At 35.0% G+C, this 17,599-nt stretch overlaps 3 protein-coding genes and 1 long non-coding RNA gene across 19 annotated transcripts in view; 3 read left to right on the top strand and 1 right to left on the bottom strand.

Moving 5' to 3' along the window:
* LOC111414393 (teneurin transmembrane protein Ten-m) overlaps positions 1–6,243 on the top strand; it is a 149,677-nt gene extending 143,434 nt beyond the window's left edge. For all 15 annotated transcript variants that reach the window (XM_023045718.2, XM_023045716.2, XM_071200056.1 and 12 more), the window contains 3 exons: positions 15–2,040; positions 2,099–3,859; positions 3,917–6,243. In XM_023045718.2, the coding sequence (XP_022901486.2) occupies positions 15–2,040; positions 2,099–3,859; positions 3,917–4,651 (4,522 nt within the window). In that variant the 3' untranslated portion in view covers positions 4,652–6,243. The remainder of the gene's footprint in view (positions 1–14; positions 2,041–2,098; positions 3,860–3,916) is intronic.
* Positions 6,244–9,027: 2,784 nt separating this feature from the next.
* Positions 9,028–9,480, bottom strand: LOC111414397 (uncharacterized). Its single transcript, XR_002706271.2, has 2 exons — positions 9,406–9,480; positions 9,028–9,241 (listed from the first exon to the last, which is right to left on the bottom strand). It is a non-coding gene; the product is annotated as an uncharacterized lncRNA (long non-coding RNA).
* LOC111414396 (zinc finger protein ztf-16) lies at positions 9,449–13,488 on the top strand. 2 transcript variants are annotated; one of them, XM_023045730.2, is made up of 5 exons: positions 9,449–9,538; positions 10,698–10,906; positions 10,973–11,667; positions 11,791–12,055; positions 12,111–13,488. In XM_023045730.2, the coding sequence occupies exons 2-5, from the start codon at positions 10,759–10,761 to the stop codon at positions 12,494–12,496; spliced, it is 1,494 nt and encodes a 497-aa protein (XP_022901498.1). In that variant the 5' UTR covers positions 9,449–9,538; positions 10,698–10,758; the 3' UTR covers positions 12,497–13,488. The 2 variants fall into 2 exon arrangements, with proteins under 2 accessions (XP_022901498.1, XP_022901497.1); XM_023045729.2 differs by having other exon boundaries at positions 10,698–11,667.
* A 32-nt stretch (positions 13,489–13,520) lies between these two features.
* On the top strand, positions 13,521–15,146 carry LOC111414420 (nuclear pore complex protein Nup50). The gene has a single exon (XM_023045761.2). The coding sequence runs from the start codon at positions 13,752–13,754 to the stop codon at positions 15,027–15,029; it is 1,278 nt and encodes a 425-aa protein (XP_022901529.2). The 5' UTR covers positions 13,521–13,751; the 3' UTR covers positions 15,030–15,146.
* Positions 15,147–17,599: the final 2,453 nt, after the last annotated feature.

Genomic DNA, 17,599 nt, shown 5'->3' with positions numbered 1-17,599 from the left:
GTTTTCATTTTTAGTTCTACAAGAGTGTCGTATCGTTATCACATGGCTTTAAGTCCATTAGACGGTGTTTTGTACATATCCGACCCAGAATCGCACCAAATCATAAAAGTTAAAAGTTTAAGTGATTACACAGACCCCGATAGGAATTGGGAAACGGTCGTAGGATCTGGAGAAAGGTGTCTTCCGGGTGATGAGGCTCATTGTGGGGATGGTGCTTTGGCAAGAGACGCTAAATTGGCTTACCCCAAAGGAGTAGCTGTTTCTAACGACAACATCTTATATTTTGCTGATGGAACTAATATTCGAATGGTCGACCGCGACGGAATTGTTACAACAGTTATTGGAAATCACATGCATAAATCTCATTGGAAACCAATTCCTTGTGAAGGAACGTTAAACATCGAAGAAGTGCATTTGAGATGGCCAACAGAATTAGCTATAAATCCCCTAGATAATTCATTACACATCATTGATGATCACATGATTTTGCAATTAACTCCAGATGGACGAGTAAAAGTTATAGCGGGTAGACCGCTTCATTGTGCATCTCCTTTAACTGGTTATGACATGGAATTGGCTACACATGCAACGTTGGTTATGCCTCAAAGTATAGGATTTAGCGCCGCGGGTGATTTGTACGTAGCTGAAAGTGATTCTCAAAGGATAAACAGGATACGAGTTATCGGAACTGATGGGAAAATATCGCCATACGCCGGAGCCGAATCGAAATGTAATTGTTTAGAACGGGGGTGCGATTGCTTCGAAGCTGATCACTTCTTAGCTTCCAACTCGAAATTTAATACGATTTCTGCAGTTGCTGTTAGTCCAGATGGAAACGTACACATCGGAGATCAAGCAAATTATCGTATAAGATCCGTAATGGCGAGTATTCCAGATGCGAGTACATCAAGAGAATACGAAATTTTCTCACCAGAAACGCAAGAAATTTATATTTTCAATCGATTCGGTCAACATATAGCCACCAAAAATATTTTAACCGGCGAAACAAATTACCTCTTTACTTACAACGTCAATACAAGCAACGGAAAATTAAGCACCGTAACAGACGCCGCTGGAAATAAAGTATTTTTATTAAGAGATTATTCAAGTCAAGTTAATTCAATCGAAAACACCAAAGGACAAAAATGTAGATTAAGAATGTCACGATTAAGAATGCTGCACGAATTAAGCACACCAGATAATTACAACGTCACGTTCGATTACCACGGACAATCTGGATTATTAAAAACAAAAATAGATAGTAGCGGAAGAAGTTACGTCTATAATTACGACGAATTTGGGCGACTTACATCTGCTGTAACTCCAACTGGAAAAGTTATAAGCTTATCCTTTGATCTCTCGTTAAAAGGTGCGACTGTAAAGATTTGGCAAAACTCCAAAAACCCCGATTCAATGTTAATTAAAGGATCTGTCGTTTTAAATCGCATTGGAGAATCTGAACAAAAAACTATTCTCCTTCCAAATGGGGCTGTCGAAACAACATCTTCATGGGGACACACCATAACAACTGATACAGTTCCTTATTCGGTTTTGAGCGAAATCGATCCGCTTTTGGGAGAAAGTTACCCAATTCCGGCGAAACAAAGAACAGAAGTCGGCGGCGATTTAGCGAATCGTTTCGAATGGAGGTACTTTTTAAGGCGAATTCAAAACGGAAAATCTAAAAACTCACCGAAAACCATCGCCCAAGTTGGAAGAAAACTAAGAATTAACGGCGAAAATCTTTTAACTTTGGAATACGATCGCGAATCGGCTTCCGTTTCAGTTTTTATGGATGATAGGGTTGAATTGTTAAATGTTACCTACGATAGAACAGCTCGACCTATTAAATGGGGACCTAGAAATGGGATCTTTGCAGAAGTTGAGTTGGAATACGATCGTTTTAGTCGACTTATTAGTTGGAAATGGGGAGATCTTAATGAAAGTTATGGATTTGATCATGCTGGGCGATTAAATGAAATTAAATACGGAGATGGTTCTTCTATGATTTATGCGTTTAAAGATATGTTTAGTAGTTTGGTAAGTTAAAATACTAATTCAATTTAGATTCAATTTAATAATTATTTTCTTTTATTAGCCATTAAAAGTAACAACACCGAGGGGATCAGATTATCTTCTTCAATATGATGACGCAGGAGCTCTCCAATCTTTAACAACACCACGTGGACATATTCACACTTTCTCCTTGCAAACATCATTAGGATTTTTCAAATACCAATATTTCTCCCCAATGAATCGTCATCCATACGAAATAATTTATAATGACGACGGTCAAATCCTAGCCAAAGTTTATCCACATCAATCGGGAAGAGTAGCTTACGTTTACGATTCATCAGGAAAATTAGAAACGTCTTTAGCTGGGTTAAATTCAATCCATTACATTTACCACGAACCATCAAGTTTGGTGAAAAGCGTAGATATCGTCGAACCCAATTTTGAATTAAAAGACGAATTTAAATACCATGGTGGTATTTTAAAAGATGAAAAGCTCAAATTTAACGGAAAAACCAGTTTAAATAATGCCCATTATAAATTTGCTTACGATGGAAACGCCCGATTATCAGCAGTTGAGGTTGATATAAACGGAAAGGAGATGCCAGCTTTGAGATTGAAATACAATCAAAATTTGGGAAGTTTAGAAGGAATAAACGATTTGAGGATTTATAGAAATACATTCAATAGATCTGTTATGCAAGATACAAGCAAACAATTCTTTTCAATCATGGACTATGATGAGCATGGTAGGACTAAATCGATTTTAATTAATATCAAATCGTTCGATGTATTCAGATTGGAATTAGAATATGACAAACGCAGTAGAATTAGTATGCAAAAATTACTTATTGGAAAATCATCTAGTATGGATCGAATTAATTACAATGCTGATGGACACGTTTTGGAAGTAATAGGAACGAGTAGTTGGAAATATGTATATGATGAAAATGGAAATATTATTGGAATAATCAAAGGAAAAGAAAAAATCACCTTGGGTTATGATAGCGGTGATAGAGTCGTTCAATATGGAGACGTTGAATTTACAAATTACGATAATCGCGGATTTGTTATTCGCAGAGGTGAACAAAAATATAGATACAACACCAGAGGACAACTAATCCATGCTTATGAAAGAGACAAGTTCCAAACTTGGTATTATTATGATGATAGGGGTAGAATGATAGCTTGGAATGACGAACACGGAAATATCACCCAATTCTTCTATTCAAATCCAAGCACACCAGATTTAGTAACTCACGTGCATTTCCCCAAAACTGGCCATACATTCCGTTATTTATATGATGAAAGAGATTTTATTATCACTGTTGAAACTGCAGAACAAAGATTTTACGTGGCAACCGATCAAGATGGATCACCATTAGCACTTTTCGATATTAACGGAAACTTAATTAAAGAAATGCGAAGAACTCCGTTTGGATCAATCCTCATGGACACAAATCCCAATTTCTACTTAGCTGTTGATTTTCACGGCGGTATTTATGACCCTAACACCAAATTAGTTTATCTACATAAGAGATTATATGATCCTGTTGTTGGACAATGGATGACTCCAGCTTGGGAGCAACTAGCAACGAAATTAACGACACCAACAGACGTTTTTATCTATAGATTCCAAAATAACGACCCAATCAATCATAAAATGAGCATTAATTATATGACAGATTTATATAGTTGGATGAAATTGTATGGATATGATGTTAAAAAGATGATGGGGTCTGAATATATTAGCAAGATGATTTATAGACCCAAAGCTACGGTTACATCACGACAATTAGCACCAGATTTTGGAGTTATGTCAGGGTTACAATGTATAGTTGAAAAGGTAAGAATAATAGTAGTAGTAATATTAGGAATTACAATTTTTTTTAAATTTATTTAGGTGAATGAAAAGTTCGCAGATTTAGGTTTCATTCCAAAACCTTTATTAAAAATGGAACCAAAAACTCGAAATCTCCTTCCAAGAGTAGCTTATCGTAAGGCAGTCTTTGGAGAAGGTGTTTTAATATCAAGAGTAAGCGATCGCGCCCTAGTTAGCGTTGTAGAAAATGTAAACGGTGTTGTACAAGATGTCGTCACCTCAGTCTTTAATAACTCCTTCTTCCTTGACCTACACTTTAGTATCCATGATCAAGATGTTTTCTATTTCGTTAAAGACAACGTTTTAAAAATCAGAGATGATTTAGAAGAATTAAAACGGCTCGGCGGGATGTTTAACGTATCCACCCACGAAACCACCGATCATGGAACAGGAAAAGAATTAAGATTGCATAATCCTGATGCTGTTGTAATTATCAAATACGGAGCGGATCCAAATCAAGAAAGATCGCGGATATTAAAGCATGCACATAAACGTGCTGTGGAGAGAGCTTGGGAAAGAGAAAAACAATTAGTTGCTGCTGGTTTTCAAGGTCGCGGAGAATGGACTGAAGAAGAAAAAGAGGAATTGATATCTCACGGTTATGTGGATGGTTACGAAGGAGTAGCCATCCATAACACACAGAAATACTCACAATTGGCCGACGATCCGGGTAACGTTGGCTTTCAAAGAGATGCGAAACGAAAAAGACGAAAGAGCGGGTTAAGAAGATCACGGCAACACCGCCACGAGTCGTGACTTCGCTAGGACACCTCGAATTGTGCCATTTGTCATCAAATCTGAACTAGTCGTTTTCTTAGTTTAAGGAGAAATTATTTTTTAAGAAGAGAGACGCGGCTCTAAATATTTTGATAACGATTAAAAAAAAATAATGAACAAAAAAAGACTTGTACATTCAAATGTAAACTGTCCATTTGTCAAGGAGTAAAAAATGAAGAAATTATATCTATATTGTGTATAAGCAATCATGTAAGGGCCTATCTTTAAGTGAAAAAAAAAATTAAAATAAAATAAATAACATAAAAAGCTAATCGGTAAAGGTACAGGGTACACGAGTACTCATAAGGCAAAGAAAACTTCGCAGAGACTGCACTTAAATAGTTCGTTTCCTTAGGAGAATGAAAAAAAAACTTAAATACAGTAATGCAATATTAAGAACAAGTGTGTATATATATCAGAAGCTTTTTATATGGTAAAGACAGAGAGTAAGAGTGCGATTTGATTATTCAACTTCGGTATGTAATAATCAAACGGGTAGATATTAGTTGGCTTGATTAATCTTATTTTGTGATTCCTTATAGAACTGACTGATTATTAAGATAAAGTGAAATAAAAAATCCGAACACATTATTATCGTAGTCAATAGTTGTATATATATAAATATATATTCGGACTCATTTCGTCTTCATTTTAGGACTTCTTGTTGCTTATTTGATACGGTTTAGATGGGGCCGACATAACATAATTATCGTAAAATATACATTTGAGGTCCATGGATCATTAGAATAGCAAATCAGTCGTAACTCTGTGTGGAAAAAAAATGTAATCATAGTTCTCTCTTTCTCTATCCCCCAAAGAAAAAAAAATACCAAACTATCATATTCATCTCGCTCCATAGATTTGTCGTAACTTTGTACACTGCTGTTGTAATGATAAATGAATTTCTTTCCCGTTTTTCTCTTTCTCAACCTAAAGAAATGCGTGTAGGTTTAGTTTTTAATTTATTTATATGTAGATATAAACTTGTATAAAAAAGATATCTTTTATATAGAACAGATCATCTAATCGATTTCTTAATTTTAATCCCTCGCAGTTATTTCATTGTGTCGAAAAAGAGAAAAGCCCTCTCTCATACTATTTTAGACGATTTTTTTATATTGAATAATTTGGAACGGAATGTCTGTATATAGTCAGGTAAAAATCGTGTGGGGAAAAAATAAAACGGGCGAGTACCAGCCGAGCAGTGTAAGTGATATTTTTTCAAAAACGTGAAAAATAACGAAAGCAATACTTTGTAACTTTTACATCTTTATTATTAGTTCGTAATGTCTAATCGTTATGTGCAATTGTTGTGGGGCCCGCAACTAGTGGCGGCCCGCACTAGCATTTTTCGGAAATTAAAAGAGAAAAATTAATTGGAAAAAAAACCAGTGACTATAATCGGCCACGATTATACATAAAATCGCGAAAAAAGAAGTTTTTATGTGTGTATATATTAATATATAAATTTATTGTGTATATTGTTTTACTTTTTTTAAAATGTACATATATTTTCTTTGTTTTATTCAGTAATAATACTCGTTTAATAAATGCAAAAGTATTTACCAAAATTTTTTAAATGTTTCTTTCAAACCTCCATCATCATAATCATTCCAATTCATTTTAAAGAGACAATTAAGAATTCATGGCAAGTAATTCAATACATTAATAACCAAATCAATTAGTTTCTTGCACTTTGGTTGCCTATGTACATTTAAATGTGACCAATATCAAGATGGAGTTCGACTACCTATATTATATCTATTTGACCAAAATTCCCTCTACAAGTCCATATACTTAATTGGATGACGCTATGCTGGCCCGAAGTATGTATATAAAAATGAAGATATTGGGCTTTTCTTGCTATTTTATTCTTCTTTATTACAGTTGCATTTTTAAATTGTTAATAACAAGAATTTCACTAGAATAAAACTGCATAATTAGCGTTTTGTATTTAAATTGTTTGTCGATACAAAATGAGTATTACAAGAAACGGAAAATGTGTTTAGCGGCAAAGACCGACTTTTTGAGTGCAGGTGAATACCAACGGAATGGAAAGAAAGTGTGTCCATTCCAGTATTTAAGAAAGACAGTAAAAAAACTCAGCAAACTATCGGGTAATCACGCTATTAGGTTCAGTGCTAAAGCTATTCACAAAAACCTTGGAACAAGAAATATCTTCTCATGGGTTAAGTGAAGAGCAGCAAGGCTTTAGGAAGAACAGGTCAACTATAGACGTCATCTTTGCAATCAGACAGATCGTAGAAAAATCTATAAAACACAACAAAACAGCGTACACGCAGATATAAAAAACATTTCAATTAGACCCAAATTGAAGTGAAAGGTAGAAAGACACGACGAATACCTATGCAGACATGAATAAGACTAGGCGACAGCTTAAACCTTACCCTTTTCAATCTGATTATGGGTGAACTAATAACTGAAGTAAACAAGGTTGGAAAGAGATACAGATTGGGGAACAAAGAACTAACGATAATCTGCTACCCAGACGATGCCGTGCTGATCTCGGACAACGCGGACAACCTGTAGAGAATGCTCTTTCAATTTAAAAAAACAGCTACCAAGTAGCACATGACAATATCAGTAGCAACGATATTGTCAGCAAAGTCTGAAGCACTATGATGACGATGCAAACTGGCGATATATAATAAACCGGTGGAGAAGATAATGAGATCATGAGTTAAATATCTCGGCGTCAGCATCACAAGTAGTAGAGACCTCCAGGAGGAAGATAAGGCTTAGACAACCAAAGCAGCCTTAATATCGGGGTATTTGCGAGATATAATATGGCGAAACAAATACATGACATCAAAACTGTACAACAAAAAGAATCATTCGAACAGCAGAGATGAGGACCCAGGCTACACCCTGAGGAATCATAAGAGAAGTAAAGACATCAGAGAACTCTGCGATGTCCAAGATATAGTCCGATGGTCCCGAACGAGACGTCGCACATGGAGGGACCATGTTGAGCGGATGAATGACAACAGATTGCGGAAAATTGCAATGGATGGTATCCCAAGATCAAACAGGCTTCCTGAACGTCCGCCCACAAGGTAGTATGAAAGCCAGAATTCATGATCCCAGCCACGTCTCTAGATTATAGAGTACAAAGTAAAGGCCTTAAAAAGAGGAAGAAGAATTGAGGTTGGGTTGGTTGATGTTAAAGATCTTTTGGCTACTGTAACAAACATGCAACATGCGATAGACCTATGTGGAGAGGTGGTTTGCAAAATGTTAACTCATGCCTCGGAATCTAACAGTTCCAGAATTTTCAGGATGACAGCAAACGCAGATAAAAATTTAATATAATACAAGCGAATTAAAATAGTAGCAAAAAATGTAATTGTCAGGGTAATTGAGTAGGGGCTGGAAGATTGACTCCAAAACTCATGGAGCTGGCTTGGCTACCAGAATCAGTTTGACGGTGTTAAATACCGGAAACACTCCCATATTTCGAAGGGTAGGATATGACTAGACCATCCCTGATATCACAATAGCATATAATAAACAAAACAAAATTTGCACCAGAGATTCATCGATGGAAACACTACACTTACCAAAGAACGCTGGTGGACGAATTTGTATGGAATCATCACGTTTATAATATACCCAATGTTGTAGCAGCAATCTCCAAATTAGAAGAACCAGTCAGCAAAGACCTGGAGAAGAATGTTAATTAAACAATCCTATTATCTAGCTCAGTATAAGTTTGCAGACGCAGTAGTCACATCTGAAACAAAAGTTCCAATTAAATATAAATTCAGATTACAGACTCCATGTTACTCTATGGAGCTTGAGCAGCATGTTGTATCTCTATGTTGCAAATTTGTCTTCTGTAGGTGAAGTTTGAACTAACTGACCAGATATAGTACTGGAAGATCTTCCAAAAGTGAGAAATGTAAAACATTATTGGACTACTTTGTAGCAAAGAAAATAATAGAATGACAAAAAGAATACAAAATCATACAATAGCCTATTAAATATCCTACTATCAGGTTAAGTTGACTTGCTTTGGAGATGGGTTACTTTCTGGTTAAGTTGTGTTAGCTTGTAACATTTGATAATCACTGTTCTCAAGTGCTAATGAAGTTGTGAGTGCCAATCTCCTCAGATTGACACCAAAAATTATAAGGTTGTAAAAATCGATTCACGACCGTCATGACGTCAGGGTCCTTCCATATATCTCAAACTGTTTGGACAAGCCGATTAACCTTAAGTTTTAAAATCCTGACATGCAACATTGGTTGCCTATATGAACTGAAAATGACTGCAAGTACAATTTTTTATCAAAAAACGGGAATAGCAGGACAAATTCAATGAGTAAACCAAAATAAATAATAAATTGTGAACATTTATGACCAATAAACATTAGCGTATAATATCAACATTAAATCGACTACAATGGGTAAAACCTGTCGCTAGTAAACCAAACAAAGCAGGAGGTGTCTCGCACCTGTTCCAAAGGTAAAATAACCGCAACACCGGTGAAAGATACACAACGAATCCCTATTCTGCGTAGAGATGGGTGCGTGAACAAAAATTTCGCTAAAATAAAACAAAAAACAAGAAAAAATTAATAAGAAACTTAATTTGGAACGTTTAAACGAGATAATTTCAAGTTTATACCGAGTAATAATACAATTGTTTGTTCATAGTTTAATGTGATATGATGAATTTAGGACAAGAGACGTCGTAACGATGACGCGTACCTCTAATATCGTCTACATATTCCCACTTCCTTCAGCAGGTCAACCTGGAATGGCGGAAAGCGGTCAAAGAGTGTGCAGGTGTTTTTTAAACGTAAAGTGTGCCATTTGGTGACTTAAAACGCCCGGAGAACTTGTGAGTATTCTAATTTTCGAACGTTAACTTCCGAAACGGCTCCCACTTTTTCCTTTATCGACGTTCAGGTTAGGTTTTATTACATCGCACGAAAGTCGCGTATTATTTGTTGATATTTGGTGCGTAAAGTGCAGTGCACTCATTCTGTATCCCCTCAAAGAACATTACGTCTTTCGCGTAGAATCGAATTTTTTTTTGGTGCAATACAATTCGGGGGTTTTCTTGTTGATTTTTATTTGGGTGTTTTTGAGGAAGGGTATGTGACGTTTACGTATATTGTCGAATAGTTATTAAAAACAAAACTGGTCGTGATGTAATATCGGTTTGGAAAGTGTGTACTGTTATTTTGTGAAAATAGGTCGGACGAATTTCAGCGGAATTTTGCCCGACAGTTGCGTTGACGTGTTAACGACCAACTTTTAATGGATTACTTTTGTTTCATATTTAACTTTTTTTAAATAAATTATTCTTTTTTCTTTACTTTCAATTGCTATAATTAAATATTAATATAGATATAATTTTCAAAAATTTCGAAATAAATTCTTGTTTAATATTTTTCAATTTATATAATATATAAATTGTATATTTATGTACAGGTGTTTAGAAATTGGCGGATAATGTACACGTAGCGACATTCTTCGTTCAATTCTAAAGTACAAATCTTAATTGTAAAATGTTAATAGGTCTTCATGAGGTTTTCAAAATTTGGATAATTTTCCATAAATAATCATTAATATTCAATATCTGTTGAAAAACAAGATGTAATAAAAAGACTGTAGAATAAAAAGAATTTTGAAAATTAGTTTTTTTGTTAAAGTTATTTTCTTTAGCTTTAAGTTCGTTTTTAACATTTTTACATTATAATATCTTCATGAAAAACACATTTGGCAACATAGTAGAACAACATTTTAACATTAAGATTTTCGATTTGGAGTCGATCGAAGAATTTCTAAAGACCCTGTATATAAATGAATTCAAAAATAAAATTTAAATCACGTAATTATAGCATATTTAGGAAATTTCCATCCAATCCAAAACTCTATCAGAATTCCCACCATTTTTTTCCAATTACTCATAAAAAAAAATTTAAAACGTAATAAGACTCCATATCCGGTTAACGAATCAACGATAACATTGTATTACATTTCTAAAATTCCAGATAATCATTTTTTAATGGAACACCTCACACCACCAATAAAAACCATTAAAACCCGGTGATTATGGCAGATACAGGTGTGGAAAATGAAGCAGATTCGGGTAGTGCAACAGCAAGAACAACATCGGAAGACACTGGAAACGCTGAAGACGATGAACAAAACGACATGGAACGAGTAACAGGAAGTAACACGAATTACGATTCAAGCGAAGGTACGCATCGGTGCGATCACTGCGATTTTGAAGCCATTAACAAGTCTGCCCTAACGGCCCATATAGCCCAAATGCATTCCAGTGGACGTGGAAACGAAGTTGAACTGGAAGTTGAAAATAATAATCCGCCCGCCGATCGCCTGCATCGAAAAATGTTTGAATGCGATGTTTGTAACATGAAATTTTCAAATGGCGCGAATATGCGGAGACATAAAATGAGACATACTGGGGTGAAGCCATACGAATGTCGAGTGTGTCAAAAAAGGTTTTTTAGGAAAGATCATTTGGCTGAACATTTTACAACACATACAAAAACGTTGCCTTATCATTGTCCCATTTGTAATAGAGGGTTTCAAAGGCAAATCGCGATGAGGGCTCATTTCCAAAACGAACATGTTGGACAACATGATCTGGTTAAGTCGTGTCCTTTATGTAGTTATAGAGCGGGGTCTATGAAAAGTTTGAGGGTGCATTTTTTTAATAGACATGGAATCGACCTGGATAATCCTGGCCCTGCTGGATCGCAGGCTTCGCTATTAGCCGCTGCAGCCCAACAAGGTTTTCAAATAGATGGTGCCTTAAATTCATTGGGAAATCTTTCTGGGAGTGTTTCCGTAAGCGTTGCTGCTAATTACAGTGATTCAGGCGATTCAACTGGGGCTAGATCAACAGATAATGCCACACCTCCTATGCATTTTTTAACACCTCACGTTGAAATTTCTATGGCAGACGCCCCAAATCCTGTTTTTTCTCCTTCATTGGTAAGTTCAATTCTTTTCAAAAATAAAAGTCAAAGGTGAATAGAATAAAATTTATGATTGCAATTAAGCTTTCTTTTATTATATGGTTAACCTTAACATATAGAAATTTATATCCGTCTTTAGTGTGAGCAAAGAAGCAATTCACAACCTGGCCAAAGTGGCGAATCCTCTCAACGCCTCAATGGAGAGTGTCCAGGTTCACCACAATCGGCCGATTCAAACTCAAACGCACCTTCAAGCAGCCACATGCAATCAAATTCGCTTCGAATAGATCATGAAACCAGTATAACTCCATCCATTTCGCTTATACCAATCAAACAAGAACCTAATGAAGATTCATTTGAAAGTAAACGTGGTCCGGTTAATCTTAGTACCTCGCCCTCGTCAGGTACAAATCAATTAAATCCTCAAAATAATTAAAAAATAATTTTAAACAATTTTAGTTTCACCATTAAAAAGTTTGCTGCGTGAAGACCTCAAAAGAAAAATTGTTACAAGAAGTAGTTCATCAATGAGGGGAAGATCTACAATATCACCTGGAAACACAGAGAGTTCACAAAATGACCCAGGAACGACCACAAATGGTACTATTACATCCACAGGTCCTGAACAACCGTCCGATTCAACCGTATGGAGGATATCTGGGAAAAGATCCCTCTCAGGATTACAATGCATTTTTTGTGGAATAGGATTCCCAGATCAAACCTTATACTTTTTACATAAAGGTTGTCACTCAGATGCGAATCCGTGGAAATGTAATATTTGCGGTGAACAATGTTGTAATGTTTACGAATTTAATTCACATTTGCTCAGCAAAAGTCATCAATAATAACAAAAAAAAATAGAAAGAAAGAAAGTGATGATTGTAATTTGCGAGGTTCTTTTAGTTTTAACAAAACATTCCAATTAATGGTTAACATTAATTAACATAAACATTCCCGACGCTGTGATAGAATTTCTGTATACATAGAAAAATTACAATCACTTTTTTTAATATATTGCCTAAAAGAATTTTCGTGAGTTATAATCGAAAATGTACAAAACGCAAGATATAAAACGTAATCAAATCGTTTTTTTTAGTTAAAATTTACAAGTGCCTCATTAATATGGTTGACATGAAGTTTGCTCTAAATCATGAAAAAGTGAATAAAAATATAAAGAACAGAGAACCAATTCCGTCCAAAAGCGTTAGTAGCTTTGTAAAAATATACATATAAATTATATTTAATTAAAAAATGGATTAAGAAAGATTGAGATTATATATACACTGTATTTACAAAAAAAACTGTATAGTAGATTTGTTATTAAGTAAAAGAAAAAGTTGTTATGTAGAATTTAGTCGAGGTAATGCATTCCATTTTCTTCTCTTGTTCGTTAGGAAAATTCCACCTTTCTTGTACAGTATTTATACATAAATAGTTATTTTGTACTATGATTATTATTTTGTTTATAATAGGGTGCAATACACGGTCTTATCAATCTAAATTAGTGCCTTAAGACACATTCTCTTTATAACACCGTTAGTGAGTATAATTTAGGATTGATCCCAGGTGTTCCGGGTGGTTTTTTAAAAACTGCGACGTTATTTTATTTGTTGGATAATTCTTTAAGTTTTAGTTAAAAAGAAAATCATCTTGACCAATTGTAACTTATTCTCAAAAAAGGAATACTTTTATCTGTTGTAATTTTTGGACTTTATTCAAATATTTTCTTATTTATTATTTTTTTTTATTTATCTAGAAGAAGTAAATTAATTTTTTTCTCTTATTTTTGTTTAACTGTATGGTGAACGGGATAATAAATGAAATAATTAAAAAAAAATCGTTTTCTTTTAATTCATGGTCGACATTCCAAAAATCACCAAAAATGAGGTTATGTTCCCCTCGATAATTGTCAACTTGACAAATCTTTAAAAATTCTTTCGTTTAATTATTAGTGGTATCAATAATTCCCCAATAATTTAAAATTCAACAACATATACATCGCAAATAATCAAATTTAAAGAAAGTTACGTTTACAAAAAAAAATCATTTTCAACAGGTTATTCAACGAACATAACCTCACAAAAAATCCCGCTCGTCTACATGGCTAAAAGAACAGCAACAAGCGAGTTAAATCATTTCAATTGGGACGACAAAGAGGAACCAGAAGACGCTGGAGAATTTAAAAAGGCAACGAGTGAGGTTTTACAAAAAAGAGTAATAAAAACTGCAAGAAGACGGAATCCTATCTCATCAAACGTAAGTGAAACTCCAAAATCAAGCGTTTTCGGGAATTTTTCCGGTTTCGGTGGGAAACCAGCCCCCGCTCCGTCAACAGCATTTTCATTTTTGAACAATCTAAACAAAGAGAAAGAAAAAGAACCACCAACTAATGGTACGAATATGTTGGGTGTTGCAAAGGTAACAAATAACCCATCTTTTCAAGCGTACGAAAAAAAAGAGGAAGATGGGGAATTCCTAGCAAAAATAAAAGCGTTAAATGAAAGTGTATCAAATTGGATTAAATCAAAAGTTGATCAAAACCCCTATGTTGATTTAAAACCGGTCTTTAAAGATTACGAAAAACATTTTAATGACTTAAAAACTAAGGATAATAAGAAAGAAACAAGTAATTTGGACTATAGTACAATATCGTTTAAACCACCCGAACAAACAGATGCAAAGGAGGAGCCTAAAAAAACACCTACCAAGCCTACATTTGTATTTGGAATTCCAAATCAAACATCTGATAAACCCCAAGAAAGTTTGTTTAAAAGTCCAGCTGAAACCTCAATTTTTAAAACTGATAAAAAAGATGATAAAACTGAAACTAAACCTACATTTACTTTTGGAGCTCCAAATAAAGGCAATGAATCAAAGAACTTCTCTTTTGGCATGCCAACATCAACACCAATGCCCATGTTTTCGTTTGGATCAACTCCATCGACATCAACATTCACTTTACCAACAACAACAAACGAAGTAGAACCTAAAAATGAAGAAGACGATGATGAACCTCCTACAAACGATTTTACTCCCGTTGTTGAAGAGGGATATGTTTTTACAATGAAATGCAAAGTTTTTGTGAAGAGTGATGGGAAATTTGGAGATAGAGGGGTTGGTACTTTGTATTTAAAACCAGTACCAGATTCAGAAAAGGTTCAATTAATTGTTAGAGCTGATACTAGCTTAGGTAAAGTTTTGTGTAATTTTATTTTATCACAATCAATTCCTACTAAGAGGATGGGTAAAAAAGATGTTATGATGGTTACTGTACCAACACCGGATTCTAAGCCACCACCTGTTCCCATCCTTATTCGCGTTAAATCACCAGAAGAAGCTGATCAATTATTTGGTGAACTTGAAAAACAGAAGAAATGAATTATTTTAGTGTGTTAGATGTATGTTTAATTTTTCATTGTAAGGTATTTATGTTGTTTCAATTTTCAATCAATTTAATTGTATTTTGTTTCAAATTAAATACATTCTTTTGCTCAATTTTTACTATTGTTTTATTTATCCTAAAATATCTTTGTATTACTAAATATATCAGGTTGGGATTAGCTTTGTTATAAAAAAGGTTCTTGGTTTGTTTGAAGGTAGATTTTTACAGAAATATGATTGGATTTTTATTAGGATAAAATCATTAAACAGTTACGTCTATCTGCGCTGGAAAACAGGAGATAAGTATTAAAATGAAGGATAGCAAACAAGAAGCATATATTAGGTCTTATTGAGATTCAGATACTTCAGAGAGAAATTCTGTAGATGAGTTCAATTTTGCTTTATGTAACAGATTTCGAATTTCTGAAATATCAGCTGCTGCCACTGCCCCTACCATTTTACAAGTTGTTTGTATAGTTACCTAAGAAGAAACGGAAAATAAAGGAAGCCACAATTCTTGTTTATGCGTTGTAGTTAAAGAACATCTTTCAAAAATCGAGAATCTGATGCGGTTAACAGCAGTGTAGTGGCATAAAACATGCTCAACCGTCTCTGCTTGCCCAACAAGTTGAGTGCCCAGTAAAGACACTCATTAGAACTTTAATCCTGCTACAAGCAAGTCCTAAAATATTCGCGGGTTTGACAGCGGCGATGTTAATAAACAACTGTCTCATTCCAGGAGAACTGGTCCACAGTGGGCGAAGTCTCTCTTAAGGCCACAGTCCAATAGTATGTTTTGCCAACGCAAATGATACACCAACTCTCGTGCTAGCTCATCTGCCGCTTCATTGCCAGCAACTCCAGAGTGACTTGGGACACAGATCAGAAAAACTCTGTTATCACAACTCAGTGTGTTTAAAGTTCTTTTACAGTCATTAACCAGAGCCGACACCGTTTTCACGGCTTGCAGCGCCTGGAGAGCGGCTTAACTGTATGAGAAAAATCATACTGTTATGTTCTTCGCCCCTCTCTTAACTAGGATTTTACCACCCATGTGAATAGCAAATACTTCCGCCTGGAATACAGTATAGTACAGTACCAGGCTCTAAGCTTGCTCCTTAATACGAGGTGTCCGGCAGTATACTCCTGCCCCGACTCCTTCCGGCATTTTTGATCCATCTGTGAACATGCAAATATCTGCCCGAACCAGAGAATTTTCGTTTTCAATCCAGAACTACCGTTCAGGCAGTACAATCTGGTATCGAGCAAAATCCCGCCAAACCTGACGGCATTGATAGCACAATATTAGTGCTTATAATGTCTTCCGCAGCCCTTTGGTACAGTTCAGTATGCAGTATTCCCTCTAAGGTCTTTGTAAAAGTTACACCTAATAGTATACTTTTTTCGGCTTTGGACAATCCATCTCGCGAAATCTATTGAAAAATTCTCTTAGCTTATCGTTTGAATTTTGACAATGATTTGAAGACATTCCATGATTTTACATTACATGATTGGACATTCCCAATTTAAGATTCGAAGATTATACGGCGTAGATTTGTAAACAGATTGGTTGCACCATCCTTCTACTTTGTAGATTTGTTACTTATGTGTCTGCCGAAGTGGCTAAAACCTCATATAACTCATTAACTCAATAAGTAGTTATGGCGTTATTAATCGGAGTCGGAGAGGTATTTCTGTTTGCGACCACATTATATTCGGTTGACAATGGAAAGTATAGGAAGAGTTATTGAAGGACTTGACTTTCTGGAAAATTGCCACCACGATTTATATTAACATTTGGTAATTTGGACAGACTTTTGATACACAAAGATTATTATTATTATCTTTTGCAAATGCAGTTAAAAGGAAGTATTTGATATCAAAAATATTCATGCCAGAGATGGGATTGAGACAGGAGGCAACATTAGTGTTCATCATATTTGTATCTGAAATTAACAAATAATGTAAAATGTCAACAAAGAAATTAGGAACAGGTCATATGCAATTATAAAATTGTGGATGTCATTGTAACATTTTGTGGGAAGCGGACAAGATCTGTCAAAGAACCTGGATGCGTAGAATACAGGATAACATATATTCCTGACAGCGAATAAAATAAGAATAAGACGATTATCATATATGTTATCATATCATATATATATGATGATTATTTTTAATACCTAGGGGTGATGATAGGTGGAAGAGGACAGCAAGAAACACTAAACTAATGAACAGAAGAGTGCCAAATTAAACCAAAATGAAGGTGTATAAAGCATATACCAACCTGTGGAAACTCACCTTTGGATGCGAAACGTAGACCTTGACAGACCATCTGAAAAGTATGATACTAGCAAAATGTGATTCGAATCCTGGGAAGGTAAGAGGAACAATTACGGGGAATAAGATGAGAAACAATTAAAATTGGAGTTTATTGAGAAGAAACAGCTATTTTTAGTTGGGACACTTGCAGAGGATTCAAAATTGTTTCAACGGGTGTCGATAGGCCTGTTTTGGTTCAAGTGTAGTTCCAACCAGTCCTGAACCATTCCGCGCATAAGTATAATATG

Source organism: Onthophagus taurus, chromosome 11 (genome assembly GCF_036711975.1).
Source record: "Onthophagus taurus isolate NC chromosome 11, IU_Otau_3.0, whole genome shotgun sequence".
Lineage (NCBI taxonomy): Eukaryota > Metazoa > Arthropoda > Insecta > Coleoptera > Scarabaeidae > Onthophagus > Onthophagus taurus.
Note: the sequence above shows the minus strand (reverse complement) of the source record. Positions and strands in the feature narration are given on the sequence as shown.

Excerpts from the sequence above, each read along its gene's own strand:
- LOC111414396 (XM_023045729.2), top strand. The coding sequence starts at position 10,759 with ATGGCAGATACAGGTGTGGAAAATGAAGCAGATTCGGGTAGTGCAACA. Across the intron at positions 11,668-11,790 it reads CTGTTTTTTCTCCTTCATTG|TGTGAGCAAAGAAGCAATTC; the intron begins GTAAGTTCAATT and ends ATCCGTCTTTAG. Across the intron at positions 12,056-12,110 it reads TAGTACCTCGCCCTCGTCAG|TTTCACCATTAAAAAGTTTG; the intron begins GTACAAATCAAT and ends AAACAATTTTAG.
- LOC111414420 (XM_023045761.2), top strand. The coding sequence starts at position 13,752 with ATGGCTAAAAGAACAGCAACAAGCGAGTTAAATCATTTCAATTGGGAC.